The 15,959-nt window shown below is 48.3% G+C and overlaps 1 protein-coding gene across 1 annotated transcript in view; it reads left to right on the top strand.

Moving 5' to 3' along the window:
• Nucleotides 1–15,959, top strand: part of LOC144119313 (cytochrome P450 2B11-like) — an 86,732-nt gene that overhangs the window by 42,133 nt on the left and 28,640 nt on the right. Inside the window, exons 2-3 of the mRNA XM_077651974.1 lie at nucleotides 10,863–10,987; nucleotides 13,816–13,922. Coding sequence (XP_077508100.1) covers nucleotides 13,917–13,922 — 6 coding nt within the window. The 5' untranslated portion in view covers nucleotides 10,863–10,987; nucleotides 13,816–13,916. The remainder of the gene's footprint in view (nucleotides 1–10,862; nucleotides 10,988–13,815; nucleotides 13,923–15,959) is intronic.

Below are 15,959 nucleotides of genomic sequence, written 5' to 3'. Positions count from 1 at the left end.
AGTGAAAGCCTTTAATTGCTCAAACTTCCGGTCGAGATCCTCCGCGTCCGTTACATCGTCAACCGGAAGGCACGACATCGGAAGTGATGTCATACCGTCCGTCCGTCCGTTACGCTCTTGTACTCGATAAGAAAAAAATCTTTGCGCAAGACTGAATTCGACCAACCATCTTTCTGTTCAGCAGCCGAGCATGCTAATGACTGCGCTACTTCCTGCCAACGCATGTGTCGTTCTCCTTGTCTAGGACGCTGAAGATCACAAACAAAGAGATAAAGCGGCGTGCCGGAATCTTTCAAGAATGAACAAACAACCGCTACAAAGATTCGCGGCAATATGCTGCTGTTAACAATGATAGTGTCGTTGTGGGACTAGCGTGACCGCAGTGACCGCCACCGTCGTCTTCATTGCACACTGAAAACGAGCTGAACCTTTGGAATGCGTTTGGAAAGTGTCATGTAGCACTGCGGAAGCCCATCGAATTCCAATGGCATTCGACTTAGATGTCATTCGAACGTAACCGTGCAGCACATGTATATGTCACCTACAGAGACATTCGAGATGATCAAGGCCGCATGTGGGTACGATGCAATGTCCAAAGCGCAAGTATTGCAATGGCACAAATCATTTACAAGTGGCCGTGAAAGCGTTCACGATGAACAACAGTCCGGGTGCCCATCGACGGACGGTAATATTGAGTGTGTCGTCCTGACCGTTTTCATTTGCAAATTCTTTGCGCCATTGGAACACTTTCTATCTGGAAATTGGATATTTCCAGCATGCTGTCTTGATTATGTCGAACTTCTCGGCAGGTGACTAACTCCGTTTAACGTAAACATTCACCACATTGCGCTGTTCCAACGTTCGCTCCATCGTTTCCACAACGCGGCGACGAAACGAGGGTGCACGCTCGAACACGTCCACACGATTTTATTGCTCGAAGCCAATTGATTTGGTCGAAGCCAACTAAACTCATCGCATTCTGAAGCTTCCCCCTTCTTCCTAAAAAACCGTTTTCTCAGTCAAACGCATGCGCGCGCCACGCCGCGGCTTCTCTCATTACTTTCCGGTCAGAGCCTGTATATACGAATGAGTGCATGGCGTAAAAATTAACCGGCGTGTTACCAGCCTTCGCGCCTCAGAAGAAAGATTTTGCCTGCGCTACTAGAAACATTCATCCATGTTTACGAACAGGCTCCCACTTGCTCAAGACGCCACTAGATTACGTTGCCACATAAGCTCTCAAACTCAAGAAATTTTTTTTCTCAGGAAGTTTCAGAAAGCAGATTATAAAGCTTATTTCAATTCAATATTTCGGAATGTGCAAGTTAAATGCAAACTTTCGCATTTAGTTTTCAGAAAGAGCACATTCATATCTCTCGCAATGACAGCCGAGCAAGAGTACAAAAAAAGGGCGCGGGAGGGCGGGCGGCAATATTCGATTTATCTGTCGGCGCCTAATTACGCACTCTGAGAGGCTCTGAACCTTAAGCACAACATAAAATCCATTCGCTGCTCGCAAATCCTCGATCTTTTCTCAAAGGTTATCGGCTTTTCTGCAGCCCATAATGCTGTAAAGAAGACGACGCACATTTGTGAGAAAGGCGAAGATGAATCTGTGCTCCATCCGCATTGCCATCGCCGCGTCCGTATGTACTCGACGAGGCTTACCGCGGACTATTTTCACTGCTGCTTTCATCGTTCCAGTTCTTTTAAATAACCATGGTAAAACTGCGCGGAAAAACACGAGGACGGAACAGACACGACGACACGAGCGCTGATTTTCAACTGCTGATTTATTATGCACATATGCGTAATAAATCACCAGCTGAAAGTCAGCGCTTTTGTCGTCGTGTTTGTTCCGCCCTCGTGTTTTTCCGCGCTGTTTTACCATGGATAGTAGTAACCAACTTGCCCAGCTTTCCGTGTTCCTTTAAATAACTAATAATATTAAAATAATATTGGTTTTTGGGGGGGAAAGGAAATGGCGCAGTATCTGTCTCATATATCGTAGGACACCTGAACCGCGCCGTAAGGGAAGGGCAAAGGAGGGAGTGAAAGAAGAAAGGAAGAGAGAGGTGCCGTAGTGGAGGGCTCCGGAATAATTTCGACCACCTGGGGATCTTTAACGTGCACTGACATCGCACAGCACACGGGCGCCTTAGCGTTTTTCCTCCATAAAAACGCAGCCGCCGCGGTCGGGTTCGAACCCGGGAACTCCGGATCAGTAGTCGAGCGCACTAACCACTGAGCCACCGCGGCGAGGCTTTTAAATAACTCGCCGTCTAACATTTGGTGGACGGGCTGAGTAACAGCCCTCGAATTCAGCACCCACACTCCCCTGACACCTCCAATGCTTGAGGACGTTCAGCATCAAGCCGCTCAAATGGGCCCTGCTGTTTTCTGTGCAGGCTCCATTCGCCAACGGGACCCGGGTATCTTGAGCGCGCCTTTATGAGCATGATGTGGTTGATTGGTTAGCATCTTAAGAACGGGTGATCTTTCGCAAATGGTATGATGCGACCAAACTGAATAACGTTATCTTTTATGTTACCAGCGTTGATAACCTCAGGTATCGCAACCATGATATGGTCATCCACTTATGCAAACGTGTAAACCTCTACATGTCGCAAAGCTGACAAGTTAAAACACATCTTCAAAGGCATTGATGATGATGCCTTTCAGATGCTGTTAGCGCGCGTTTTGCACACCTCTGCTGAAGTCGTCACTCTTTGCCAGTTTCGAGGAGCTGCACAAGCAGCGGATTTTGAATCGTCTACACCCCGGGCAGGTTGAGTCGCTTGCTGGGCTGACGCTTTCAGCGGACGCCTCTTCTCTACTGCGAGAAATAAGACCTTATTCGCGAAGAACTGGCGCGTCAGCTTTCCCTTCTACCGAGCTGCTCAATGCCACGAACATATTCGGCTCCAGTTCTCCGACATGCCATTGAAGAGCAAGTTGCCGAGGCTCTTCCGACCGCCAATCCGCCACCGGCTATTGTGGCTCCGCTGAGCTACGCCGACGTCGTTGCTCGTCCGCCACCACTTGTCGCTCCATCGAAGTATGCCGACGTCGTCGCCAGACCACGGAAGCCTGCCTATCTTTTGCCTCGAATACCTGTGCGAGCAGCGGCTCCTTATATTCCACCGGCTCCGCGAGTCAGGAATTTCCTGCGTACCGCCGACAACCGGCCTATGCTATAATAGAGGCTTGCCAGGTCATGTGCCATGGCTTTGCCATCATCGCTTCCCATTATCAACACCACCTCCTCAATCTCCAGTGTACTGGCCTTCCACGAGTCAGTACACCAGATCGGCTGAGCTGACGTCTAGACGTCCTTTTACCACGGACCGTTCGGCCCTCTCAAGACACCGATCACCTTCACGGAGACGCCGCTCCATCTCACCTACGGGACGTCGCCTAAACACTACAGAGGCCGAAAACTGTGTGCCGCATTTCCTGAGGCAAGAACTGTGGCTCCGTCGACCTTTCTTTGCCCTCGCATATCACCTGCCAGTCTTATGGAAATTATTTTGGAGGGAGTTTTTGTCATAGCGCTTGTGGACGTCGCTGTTGCGATTTCCGTAATGGACAAAAAACTCGCTCGTTAAGGAAGGTGAAGACGTCAGTTTCAGGAGTATCTCTGCGCACGGCTAGCAATCAGCAATTCAAGCTGTCAGCAGCGTGTAACGCTGGAGTTGGGATTCAGAACTCTACATTATAGAGTTCGTCGTGAAAAAAATCAAAATTTAAATACGTTTTCAGGAAAGGAATTGGCGCAACAACTTTCCCACATATCTCGGCAGACACCCGAACCGCGCCATAAGAGAACGGGTGAAGGAGAGAGTGAAAGAAGAAAGAGGTGCTGTAGTGGACGCAAAATTAAAAATTGGCGTTTGGGGAACGAAAATGGTGCAATGGTCTGTCAAATATATCGGCGCACAGCTGAACCGCGCCGTAAGGGAAGGGATAAAGGAGGTAGTGAAACAAGAAAGGAAGAAAGAGGTGCCGTAGTTGGAGGACACCTGAATAATTTTGGAAAAGCTGGGGTTCTTTAACGTGCACTGACATCGCACAGTACAAGGGCGCCTTATCCCTTCGCCTCTATCGAAACGCAGCCGCCGTGGTTGGGTTCGAACTCCAAACCCGTGAACCCCGGATCGGTAGCCGATCGAACTCCTAACCCGGGAACTCCGGATCGGTAGCCGACCCTGAGTTTCCGGGTTCGAACCCGACCGCGGCGGCTACGTTTCGATGGAGGCGAAGCGATAAGGCGCCCGTGTACTGTGCGATGTCAGTGCACGTTAAAGATCCCTAGGTTGTCCAAAATAATTATTCCGGCGCCCTACACTACGGCACCTCTTTATTCCTTCCTTCTTAAACTCCCTACTTTATCCCTTCCCTTACGCGGTTCATCTGTGCGCCGATATGTGGGTTCGAACCCGACTGCGGAGGCTGTGTTTCGATGGAGTTGAAACTCTGGAGTTATTTCGACCACCTAGAGATTTTTAACGTGCACTGACTTCGCACAGCACATGGGCGCGTTTTCGTTTCGCCTCCATTGAAACGCGGCGGCAAGGTCGGTTTCGAACCCGGGTACTCCTGCTCAGTAGACGAGCGCCCTAACCACTGAGCCACCGCGGGAAGTTTTCGTCGTGTTTCGTTCCTTCGCGCCATGAAGCTATGATCGAATGCGCTCGAGCAGAAATCAAGTTCTCTTCTCTGCCTAGTCTTTTGCAGTATGCTACTCCTGTTTCTTGTGTTAAAGCCCCCCCCCCCCCCCCCCCGCCGAAGATATCAGTCTTCCTCGGCAATCTGCTGTTCTTGTTCACCTCTCTTGCGACCCTATTTGCGGTGACACTGTGCTCTTCACGTCGGCCCCTACTTTCTCAACAGCATGCTTCTGCCATTGCCATATGTCTGATCCCCACCGGTCTGATTCATCAAATTATCGCCCAATATCTTCAACATGCATCGCCTGCAAACTAATGAAACACATCATTTATTTTGAAGTCGCCGTACACCTTGAAAACAACGCATACTTCTTCGCTAATCAGCACGGTTTCTGCTCTGGTCTTTCTTGTGAGTCGCAGCTTTTTGAATTCACCACTGATCTTCATTTAATCCTTGATTCAGTTTTTCAAACTGATGTTATTTTATTAGACTTTTCTAAGGCTTTTTATCGTGTTCCTCACTTGCGACTCATCTGAAAACTTTTTTCTCTCAGCCTGGACTCATTAACCTTATCATGGATTAAATGGTTCCTCACCGACCGCTTTCAGTTACCGTCATAGGAGGGCATCCTTCAGCCTCAACCAAGGTTCTTTCTGGGGTTCCACAGGGCTCAGTCCTTGGCCCACTTCTTTTTCTCACCTATATTAACGACATCCCTTGTGGCATTTCATTATCAATACGTCTCTTCGCAGATAGCTGTGTCCTCTACCGCCGATTTCATCTCAAACCAACCAGACCATGCCTTAGGATGGCTTAATTTTAATAGATGACTGGTGCAATAAGTGGCTTATGCTGCTTAATATTTCAAAATGCAAGTTTATGCAAGTTTCGCGCAAACGCTTTAACATCGCCCACGTGTACTCTTCAAACTCAGTCAATATTTCACAAGTACTAACGTATTGTTAGCTCGCTGTCCTAATCTTAAGCAATCTAAATTGGTCCCAGCATATAAATAAACTGGTCGCGGAGTGCTCCAAAACACTGGGCTTTATTCGAAGAACATTATCGTTGTCGCGCCCAGCCGTCCGTAAACTGGCATATGAAACCTTCGTACGATCCAAACTTGAATACGCATGCGGAATCTGGTGTCCACATCAGACTTACCTCATCAAATTAATCTGGTGTCCACATCAGACTTACCTCATCAAATCTTTAGAATCTGTGCAGAACCGCGCCACTCGCTTTATATCTTCAAAATACGACTACAAAATCATTATCAGCAGTATGAAATCATCAGTGGATCTCCCCTCATTGGTCTTTCGCCGCAAGATATCACGACTAGGCCTCTTTCACAAGATATTTTATCATTTGACGCATTTGCGCCAATCTTTTCTTCACCAACCAGCACGTTCATCTCGACGCTTATTCAATAGCTTAAGTATACAGCGCCTGATTGGATGAACAACTGCTTTTAATCAATCATTTCTACCAATTGCAATACAGGAATAGAATGAATTGCCAGATTATGCTTTCATAGAAAGTGACCCTGTCAAATTCAAAAACCGGTTACTGTCTCTCTTTGAAGATTAAATTTGTCTAATTTTTTTCTCGCCCCTAGATTGATTTGCTTGAGCAACTCGTTTGTAAATCCCTTTCTCTACTCGACTGATTTTTTGTAAGTTTTAATTGTGTTCTGATTTGATGTTACTGATTGTGTTCGTTGTCCTGATTGCCCTGATTGTATGTTTATATCTTTTACTAGATTTGTTTTTCTTTTTTTTCAACCCTTTTGGCTTTGTTCTTGAATTGTCCTATGTACGTCGCCCCCCCCCCCCTCTTATGTAATGCCGTGTGAAGTGTCCTTAATAGATCAATAAATGATGATGATGATGATGATGTCGTACTGACTGTATTAGCTAGCCTCTCCTTACTTTTGGTCTTTAACCTATTTTCCTCCGGTATCGTTTTGCGCCTCGGAGAATGCCTCGGCAGTATCGAACCCATCGTGTCTCTACACTTCGCCGTTAACCCGTTCAGCTCACCTTCTTGGACGCCCGATCCGTCTTCAGCCGAAGTTGTTTTCGCTCCATCGACGCCGACCTTCTTTCGGCGCAACGAACGCTACTCCTCGCTCTCCTTCATTACTTTCGTTGTGCCTTCGACTCTCCCCACAGTTTCTTGGGGCGAACTTGAAATGTAACCAATCGCAGCGACACTGGGGCTCACGTGCCGCTGCGCCAGCGCCTCTATCGCGTGTCTGCAAACAAGCGCCAGAGCAAGTTAACCAAATGCTTCAGAACGACGTCATTCGGAACTCAAGCAGCCCTTGGGCGTAGCCTGTGGTGCTTGTGAAAAAGAAAGGTGGCTCCATACGCTTCTCTGTAGCGTACCACCGCCTTAGCAAGATTACGCGCAAGGAAGTCTATACACTCCCGTGCTTAGGCAATGCTCTGGGCTGTTTGCAGGGGGCCGACCTGTTTTCATCCCTCTGTTTACGCCCCGGGTTCGGCCAAGTCCCCATCGAAGAAGCCGATCCCCCCAAAACAGCGTTTTCGGCCAGCAACTTTTCGTATGAATTGAACGTGCTGCCTTTACGCCTTTATAACGCTCCTCCTACTTTCCAATTGGCGATGGATACTATTCTCCATGGACTGAAATGGAAGGTCTGCAACTGCTACTTCGACGAATCGCCGTCTTTTCCCCCTTCTTTGACACTCATCTTACCATCCTGAACCAATTCTTGCCCTGCCTCTCTGACGCCAGCCTGCAGGTCAACTTTAAGACAAAAATGCCGGTCTGCTGCACGTCAATTAACCCTTTTAGGCCACGTTGTCTTTAAGGGTGGGGTTCGTCCCGACCCAGCCAAACTTCGTTCTGTGGATGACTTTCCAAAACCTAGCTCCATCAAAGATCTACGGAGCTTCCAAGGTCTCTGCTAGTAATTTCGCGGTTTATTCGTAACTTCGTGTCCAGGGGTTAGCCTATAACACCAGTTCTGCCCGGAAGTACCGTTTTGTTTGTATTATATGGCCTCCAGCGTGCGAAGACGCCTACAACACGTTGCGCCGCCTCACCGCGCCGCCCATGCTCCGCTATTTCTCCTAAACCGCTCCTACCGAGGTCCACACGGACGGCAGTGGTGTTGGCATCGTCGCCGTGCTTGCCAAGCGCATATCTGGCTTCGATGACTACATCCGTGCTTATGCCAGCCGCACTCACCATGGCTGAGTCCAATTATTCTGTAACTGAAAAAGAGTGTTTGGCCATTGTCTCAACCCTTGCCAAATTAAGCTCTTACCTCTACGGTCGCTCATTTGCAACTTTGACGGACCATCATGCGCTTTGTTGGCTGTTCTCCTTTAAAAACCGATTCGGCCCTCTCCCCAGTGGGGCTCTTTGTCTAAAGGAATATAATATCCATGACCTCTATCGCTTCGGCCGCAAGCATCAAAACGCTGATGATCTGTCCGGATGGCCACTTTGCGCCGACATCGCCAGCCTTTGCACCGGTGAACCCTCACCGGCGTCGCTTCCCTTCAGTGACATGCCCTCCGTGCAACTTACTGACCCCTGGATCGGTTCTCTTCTCACCTTTCTCTAAAACACCGCGGCTGCTTCTCTGTCACTTACGCTCCGCCGCCATGCTTCCCACTTCGTGATATATGACCATCTCCTTTATTGCCTCTACTACAGCTTAGATGGCCGCAAGTGATTGCTCGTTAACCCCCGACATTTGCGCACGTAAATGTGCGCCTACTTACACGCCGTCCAAGAATCCAATCACGCGACTTACACCTTAATGCGGCTGCGCTACTGCTGGCGCGCCATGTACACCTTCGTTCTCAAACACGTCCGCACATGCCTCGCCTCTCAGAGTCGCAAGACATCTCATCGTTCTACATGAGAGTCGCTGCCGCTCCCGGCCTACTACGTCCTTTCGACTGCATTGGCGTTCATTTTACGGCCCGCTTCCGTACACTGCGACCATCAACAATTGGGCTGTAGTTGCGGTTGACCATTTGACGCGGCTTGCCGAAACCGCAGCCCCTCAGGCCGCCACAGCGGCAGACGTCACCTGGTTCGGTTTGCAGTGCATCGTCCTTCGTCACGGTACCCCTCGCAAACTACTTAGTGACCGCGGCCGTGTATTCTAGTCCGATGTTGTCAAAGCCCTGCTCATCCTCTGCAATATAATTCATCGAACCATGTCCGCTTTCGCCCGCGGACCAGCGGCATCACCGAGCAATTTAGCCGCACCCTCGGGGAAATGCCCTCTTTGTACGTCGCTTATATCCACTCCAATTTGGATCTCGTTCTTCCTTCCGTAACTTACGCATACAAAACCGCTACACACTCTACTACCGGCTTCTCTCCTTTTGTTTCTCCGTTACGACCATCGACCGCCTGCTTCAGTAGATACCATCCTCTCTTACCAACCTGACGTCTCCGAATCCTGTTTCTGATGCCGCGCAACACGCCGGAGACAGTCACCAACCCGCCCGATCGCTCACGACTGACACCTAGTATCGGCAGAAATCCCGCCTTGACAACTCTCCCAACACCCCACACTTCCCTACTGGTACCCTATTGTGGCTCTGGATGCCTCCGAATACCCGTGGACTAACCTCAAAATTTATTGCCAAATACCATGGCTTTTACTGCGTCTTGAAGTAGGCATCTGCTAACTACGTCGTGCACAGAACCCCTCACATCGTGTTCCGATCTCCGCCAGGGTGGATGCCAGACGGTTTCTGTCGAGTGCCTAAAGCCTTCTTATGACCCCGCAACTTTACCTTTACCGTAATTCGCCAGGATGGCTCCTCTTCTAGCAGGCGGCGATTGCAAAAAAAAAATACGCACATTTGTGCGAAAGTTGAAGACGAACGTACTCTTCAGTGGCATTGCCAACGCCGCTTGAGTCTTTGCTCGACCAGGCTCCCCGCGAACTGTATTCGCCGCTGCTCCCGTCGTCCCAGTTCCTTTATATAAACCCCGTCTTACATTATATACAGGCATGCATTGTATTTCACTGGATCAAGAGTTCAATGCACGCCTTCATGAGAGCGTACTCGGAGGTTGTATCTGCGGCCCTGTGATATGCGCATTGTCACAACCTAACGGCGTACGCGCTTCACAGCTGCAATGCTTTAGAGTCAGCCTAGAATGACGGCACACATTCCGCACTTTTATATCGTTTCCTTACTGCTAGATCCCTTACAGCTCAAAATGATTCCAATGAGTCTTGCTGCAAGTTACAGCACAAATCAAGGGAACCCGGGAAAAATAGGCGCGTTTCGGCAGCTACTCACAGACTAGGTCAGTGGGCCAGTAAACCCGTGGAAAACAAGCGCGGCTGCCCGCGGACAGCCAAACGAGGAAAACTGAATTAGCCTTCATGCTAGACAATGCCAAAATACTCCGATTCCATGTGGTGCGTTACTTACGTCTGGCGGCATTATGCTACGTATTTCACAAAACTTGGATGGATTATTAAAAATAGTGCTATGTGTGTGGAAGTGTTTGGCTGCGCAAAATAGCTACTGCAAATCACAACTCTGACTTGCCACTAATTTCATGAGCACTACGCACAACTACAAGACGAGAGTTAACTTGTGAACCATTCACTTCATGGTATTTTGCGCAGCGTCATATTTTCCACCTCCGATATAGGTGCCTTGCAAAAGCTATCGACCTAATAGGCATTGGCAATCATTTTACACAAGCGGTATACTCAGAAGGAGGAAAAGTCAGCCTATGAAACGGCAAAAAGTGTAGAAAAATGTCTCGTCCTCTCCTGTAGTTTCCGGCTTTGTTCGCCAATTTGGCGCACCGTTGGCGCTTATCAGAGATCAGTGCACCTAAGAAAACGTGAGTATTTGGTGAACTCAATGTGGTTAGTGCTCTAAGTTACTAGGAATAAGTGAAGGCTGCTGACTCGTTTTCTTGCACATGGGGATAGTAGGGAAATTTTTCAATGCTTGTATGAATTAGAAAGTTAAATCTTAGCTATGGATAGAGCCTCGTTGGAACGACGTTGGAGGTGCCGCGTATGATACGGTGGAGGTATTCAGTATAGTCCAAGAGACGCGGCGATTGCCGCTGTGAACCGAAAACCGCGAATGTTTTAGCAACAGGCCCATTTTTAATCTCACCACTGTTTTATTCGAACAGATTAATACACTTACTTGCAGACTGAAGCTCTATTTCACGGACGTGGTTGTGCTTAACGATATAGACAGCGTCAGAAAGTTTGCAAGCAAAACCGAAGTACTGCACCGTGGAGATGCTACTATCACCAAAACCGACTTTTACGAAGGTGAGTACAGTAGCTATGCACATGCAGATTCTACCGTGGAGTCCAACCTGAAGGCAGTGATTCCCATTGTACAAGAAAAATCGATTTTTGCATAGCTGTTAAAAGACCACTAAACAATATGGCGTACGGTAACTTGTGACAACGTGCGGGAATAGAAAGTTATTTTAACCACAGCGGTAAAATATATGATGGGACACTTTTTAGTTGAGATTATGAGCGTAATGTTTGATAAAACGGCTACGTATTTAGATTTTCCTTCTGAGTTCCTGGAGAGGTCTAGCGTGTACATGTTAGGTATAGTGTTTGTGAAGTGCGAATTCTGGAGTTAAATATCACGTTGCGACAAACGACCTATCAGGGCGCCGTTGTGGTGAAATCGGGATTAATTAAACCCACCTGAGGGAGACCAAACTGCACGGATAGCAAATTGGCGTTTTTGCATTCAGCCTCCAGGGAAATAGGGTTGCCCCAGACGGTTTCAAGCCGGTGACATTCGGAACGGGAGCAAAATTCCAAAGTCACTGAGAGAGAGAGAGAGTAATAACATTTATTAGCACCCATCAAAAGGATGATGGGTATCCGAGGCGCCGCTAGGTCCCAGTCATGTCCTCCCCCTCAGCTGTCCACCGGGATCTCTTGGATCTCAGCAGAGGCAAGGGCGAGACGGATGACTTCAGGTTGTTTAGTTTCGTCCTCGTTGTGAAGCAGTGCCTCCCAGGACTCATCTGTTCAGTCAAGTTGTCCATAGCTCGGACATGTCCATACCATATGGATCATGTCCGCTATGCCGTCGCAACGTTTGCACCTGGGGCTGAAAATCTCAGGGTGCCACTTGCTTTAAAGCTGAGGGTTAGGGAATACTCCGGTTTGGAGCTTGCGCCACACAACCTCTTCGTTTTTGGTTAGCTGCTTACTTGCTTTTGGAAGTACCGCTCGGCCTAAATTGTAATGGTTTAGGATTTCCTGATACGTGTTAAGGTCATCATCGAATTGTAGAAGCTCCTCATCGCGCGAGGGGACGGGGTTATGCACAAGACGCCACTGGGATCCCGGAAAGTAGCTAATCCTCGGGCCAGTGCGTGCGCTTTCTCGTTTCCCCTCAACCCTTGGTGCGCGGGTGTACAAATGAGCGCTACCAGTTCTACCGGTGGTGGACTGACGGCCAACACTCGTGCTGCTGTAGCTGAAGTGCAGCCCGCGTCAAAGTTTCTAATCGCTGAGTTTGAGCCACTCACGATAATTTTAACCTGTTGTTGAGTTAGAGCCAGCGCAATGTCCAACTCTTCCGCCTCCGTTACTGTCGAGTGTCTGGTGCTGCAGCACGCTACCGGGCCTCCGTTTTCCCTAGTGGCTACCGAAATGTGCCCCGTACTGTTCGTGCATTGTGCGGCATCCGTATACAAGACATCCTGTCTGCCCTGAAAGCGGGCTTGCAACGCTACCGCTCTTTCCTTCCTCCGGATCTCATGGTAGATGTTATGCATGTTCTTGGGGAGTGGGGGCATCTTTAATTTGTCTCTAACTTGTCTAAGAACCGGGTCAGTACGTCTAGAGTGCCCTCGAAGGTCTTGCCCCAGCTTCTCCAGAATGCTGCGACCAGTACGACTGCGTAAAAGTCGCTGATACTGCGAGGACCTTGCAGCCTCAATGAGCTCTTCGAGGGTATTCGAAACCCCTAGACCCAAATGTTGTTTGTTCGCGCACAGGGTGGTAAACCTAGTGCTGTTTTTATTCCTTTACGGATTAAAACATCCAGTTTGTCCTTTTCCGCCTGGTAAAGCCGCAAATAAGGTACCACGTAGACTATCCTGCTGTTTATAAAAGATTGCACTAGCCTAAGGAGGTTAGCTTCTTTCATACCTGCATGTTTGTTAGCGATTCGTTTTAGGAGTCGGCAATTTTGACTGCTGCTAGCCTCTAGTCTCTGTCACTGAGACGCCGGCCGGTCATGTCCCGGTGTTTTGTTCTTCTGCAACGGCAGTTGAGGACACGTTTCTTGGTTTCGCGGGGTCAGTGCTGCCGTTTGCGCCGGTATCGTAAAACGAAGGAGGGTGACCAATATCACGGAGAAGTGAAAAGATGAGTAGCTCCGAGTGGCACTCAATTCGTCCTCTGTGCGCAATGGCACGAACTATAGTACGCGACAACATTTGTTGGCAATAAAAGAACGCCTGCCAAGGCGGAGCGCTCGGAACTACATCTGCCAAGTATCTCCTCCGCACGAAAGGGCGCCACAGCGCATAAAGCTTGTGTAGCTTCCTCCATCTACAGAGGCTCTCTGCAACAAGACACGCCTAGCGAATTATTTTTAAAAATAAAACTATTTTTGTTAGTTTCTAAATGTTTTTAAATTTCAGTAAAACTATGAATTAGAAAAGACTATAGACAATATACGATGGTTAAGGAGAAAACTAGTTGCAGGAAAGCGAGGACTATATAATTTCTCTGCATAATATGAGAGGCTATGTTTTGGAGAGAGGGGGGTGGGGTGCTTTAGTCAGCTTTTTTGGTAATCAGTGCCCCGTCATTGCTCTTCCCTAAACTATTAATAAAATTACCTTTCACGCTACCTTCAAAGAATCCTATATTTTCAAGGACTTTTAAATAGCTTAGAAGCCCTTATAAAAAGAAGGTTTTCAATAAATGGGCATACCCAGTTGTGCACCCATTTCCGATTAATAACGCCAGCAGTCCATTAAGATTTATGCTCTTGACGGTTGCCCCGAAAAGTAGCCCTGATTGAGCTTGTTATCTTAATCGGAATTTTCAGTTTTTATTTTCGAAGTCCCTATGCTCTTGTGAACGAAATATCTTTTGACTTTGCGCAGGAATAGCTACCTTAAACGGCGAAATCTGGGACGCAAACAGAAAATTCTGCTTGCAAGAGCTGCATGCTCTCACAATTCTGGACACCCCAGCAGAAGACCTCATGGTGGTAAGGCGCTTCCTATGTTAGCGTTACGAGAACTCGAGGAATATTATTCTGATTTTGATCCCTCTACTCAATATTTTTCCGTGTAAAAAACGAGCGCGCTCCCAACTTGGAAAACATAACTTGAATGCACATTTTGTGCAACAAAAAGAAATTTTCGCTTCATTTTTGGACATTAGAGTTCCGTTGCCTATTTTGCTCCTACATTTTATCCCGTGTTTCGAAATCCGTTAACTATCTGTGTGACCGTGGTTAGCCTGCGGCCTTCATTCAATCATCTTCGTTTGGCTTCCGCTGGCAATTTTATACTTAAAACGAAACGACGAATAAAAAATTAATAAATGAACGTTCCCATAATCCACCTAGCCTTTAGAAAATGTGAAGGGCTGCCCATCTTCCGACCGGCAACTTTATAAATGTACCACTCTAATGTAGAAGTATGGAAAAGTCAATTGTGTATGCCGTTGCGGGAGGAACCAATCTGCCGTGGTCGGCCTTCCGCACAATGAGCCCTTCGCCTGAAGAAACTGTGTACTTAAAATATAAATTTGCTTACGGCATGTTGGCGGCCAGTGCTCTGCCTGATCGGACAACAGGATCGACGCCTTTCTGAAGGCTGCTGAAATTGCAAGAAAGGAACTTGGATGTCCCCATCGTAATATGTGCACTGTATTCTTGGCATCTAGGCAATTCTGATTACCGCAGGACGCCTTCGTAAGCGTTTTCGTGCATTTGTAATTGTTTATTTTCATTCTTGGGTAGCTTTTTTGCAGTTGACAGAGCGCGCACTGGAGTTGTTCTCACCTTTTTAATTTGGAGCTGTGCATTTTATCATTATTGTCCCGGAATTGTTACACCTGAAGTCTGGAAACAAGCACAGAGAAGAATAGCAAAGATTTATTTGCAGATGTGGCGTGATGGTAAAACTTACGAGGTCCCAGCGCTTAACAACGCGTCCATCAATATTCGCGAATTGCACTAGTGGATATTGGTTGATAAAAAAATTGACTGTTGTTTAGCTCTCGTTAAACCTGGGGTGACGCGACAGCTACAGCTGGCTGAGTGGATCTCGCTCAGTCGAATTGCAAAGTCAGTTTTTAGTCGCTCTGTACCTTCAGGCGTTGCTTCTTCATCTTCTTCCCTGGACGTGGAATCACTCTCTTACCTCTCCACTACCCCCCCCCCCCCCCCCCGGCCACCCTCACTCGGTTTCGCCGGCGCGCCGCGCCGCCGGCAGCTTCTCCGCACCACTTGACCAACCACGTCACCGACCTCGTGACCAGCCACGGCGCCGCCACACTGAAGGCTCGAAAAGATAGCATAATGTAACTATCGCTAGAGAAGGCTGCCCATGCGAGCGGCGACCGAAGTCCAGTGGCCACAGCTTCTCGCGAAGCCCTCCTTTTATCAGGACTCATGTGCGCACGCGCGTCCTTTCGTACTCAAAAGCATGTCTGTTTGGACGGCTTCGATGACAATTCCGCCATGTTTAATCTCCACCAGACATTTGGGTGGTACATGGTGGACGACAAAGCTTGCAAGGAGCCTTCTATGAGATTCAGTTGGAACGCGTCATCATCCCCATCATCATCGTCAGCCTGACTGCACCCACTGCAGGGAAAAGACCTCGCCCATGTCTCTCAAATTAACCCACTCCTTTGATAGCTGCGCCCACATTATGCCTGCAAACTTCTTAATCTCATCCACCCACCTAACGTTCTTCGGCCCGTGCTACGTTTGCCTTCCCATGGAATAAATTCCGTTACCCTTAAGGACCAGCGGTTGTCGTGCCTTCGCATTACATGCACTGTCCAAGCCCATTTCTTCCTCTTGATTTCGACTAGGATGTCATTAACCCGCGTTTGTTTCCTCACCCAGCCTGCCCGCTTTCGGTCTCTTAACGTTACATCTATCACTTTTCTTTCCGTGGCTCGCTGCGTTGTCCTTCACTTAAGGTGAACCCTTTTCGTTAGTCTCCGCATTCGGTCCCGTACGTGAGTACCGGGAAGATACATCTGTTGTACACTTCTCTCTTGAGGG

This window comes from Amblyomma americanum, chromosome 2 (genome assembly GCF_052857255.1).
Source record: "Amblyomma americanum isolate KBUSLIRL-KWMA chromosome 2, ASM5285725v1, whole genome shotgun sequence".
Classification (NCBI taxonomy): Eukaryota; Metazoa; Arthropoda; class Arachnida; order Ixodida; family Ixodidae; genus Amblyomma; species Amblyomma americanum.
Note: the sequence above shows the minus strand (reverse complement) of the source record. Positions and strands in the feature narration are given on the sequence as shown.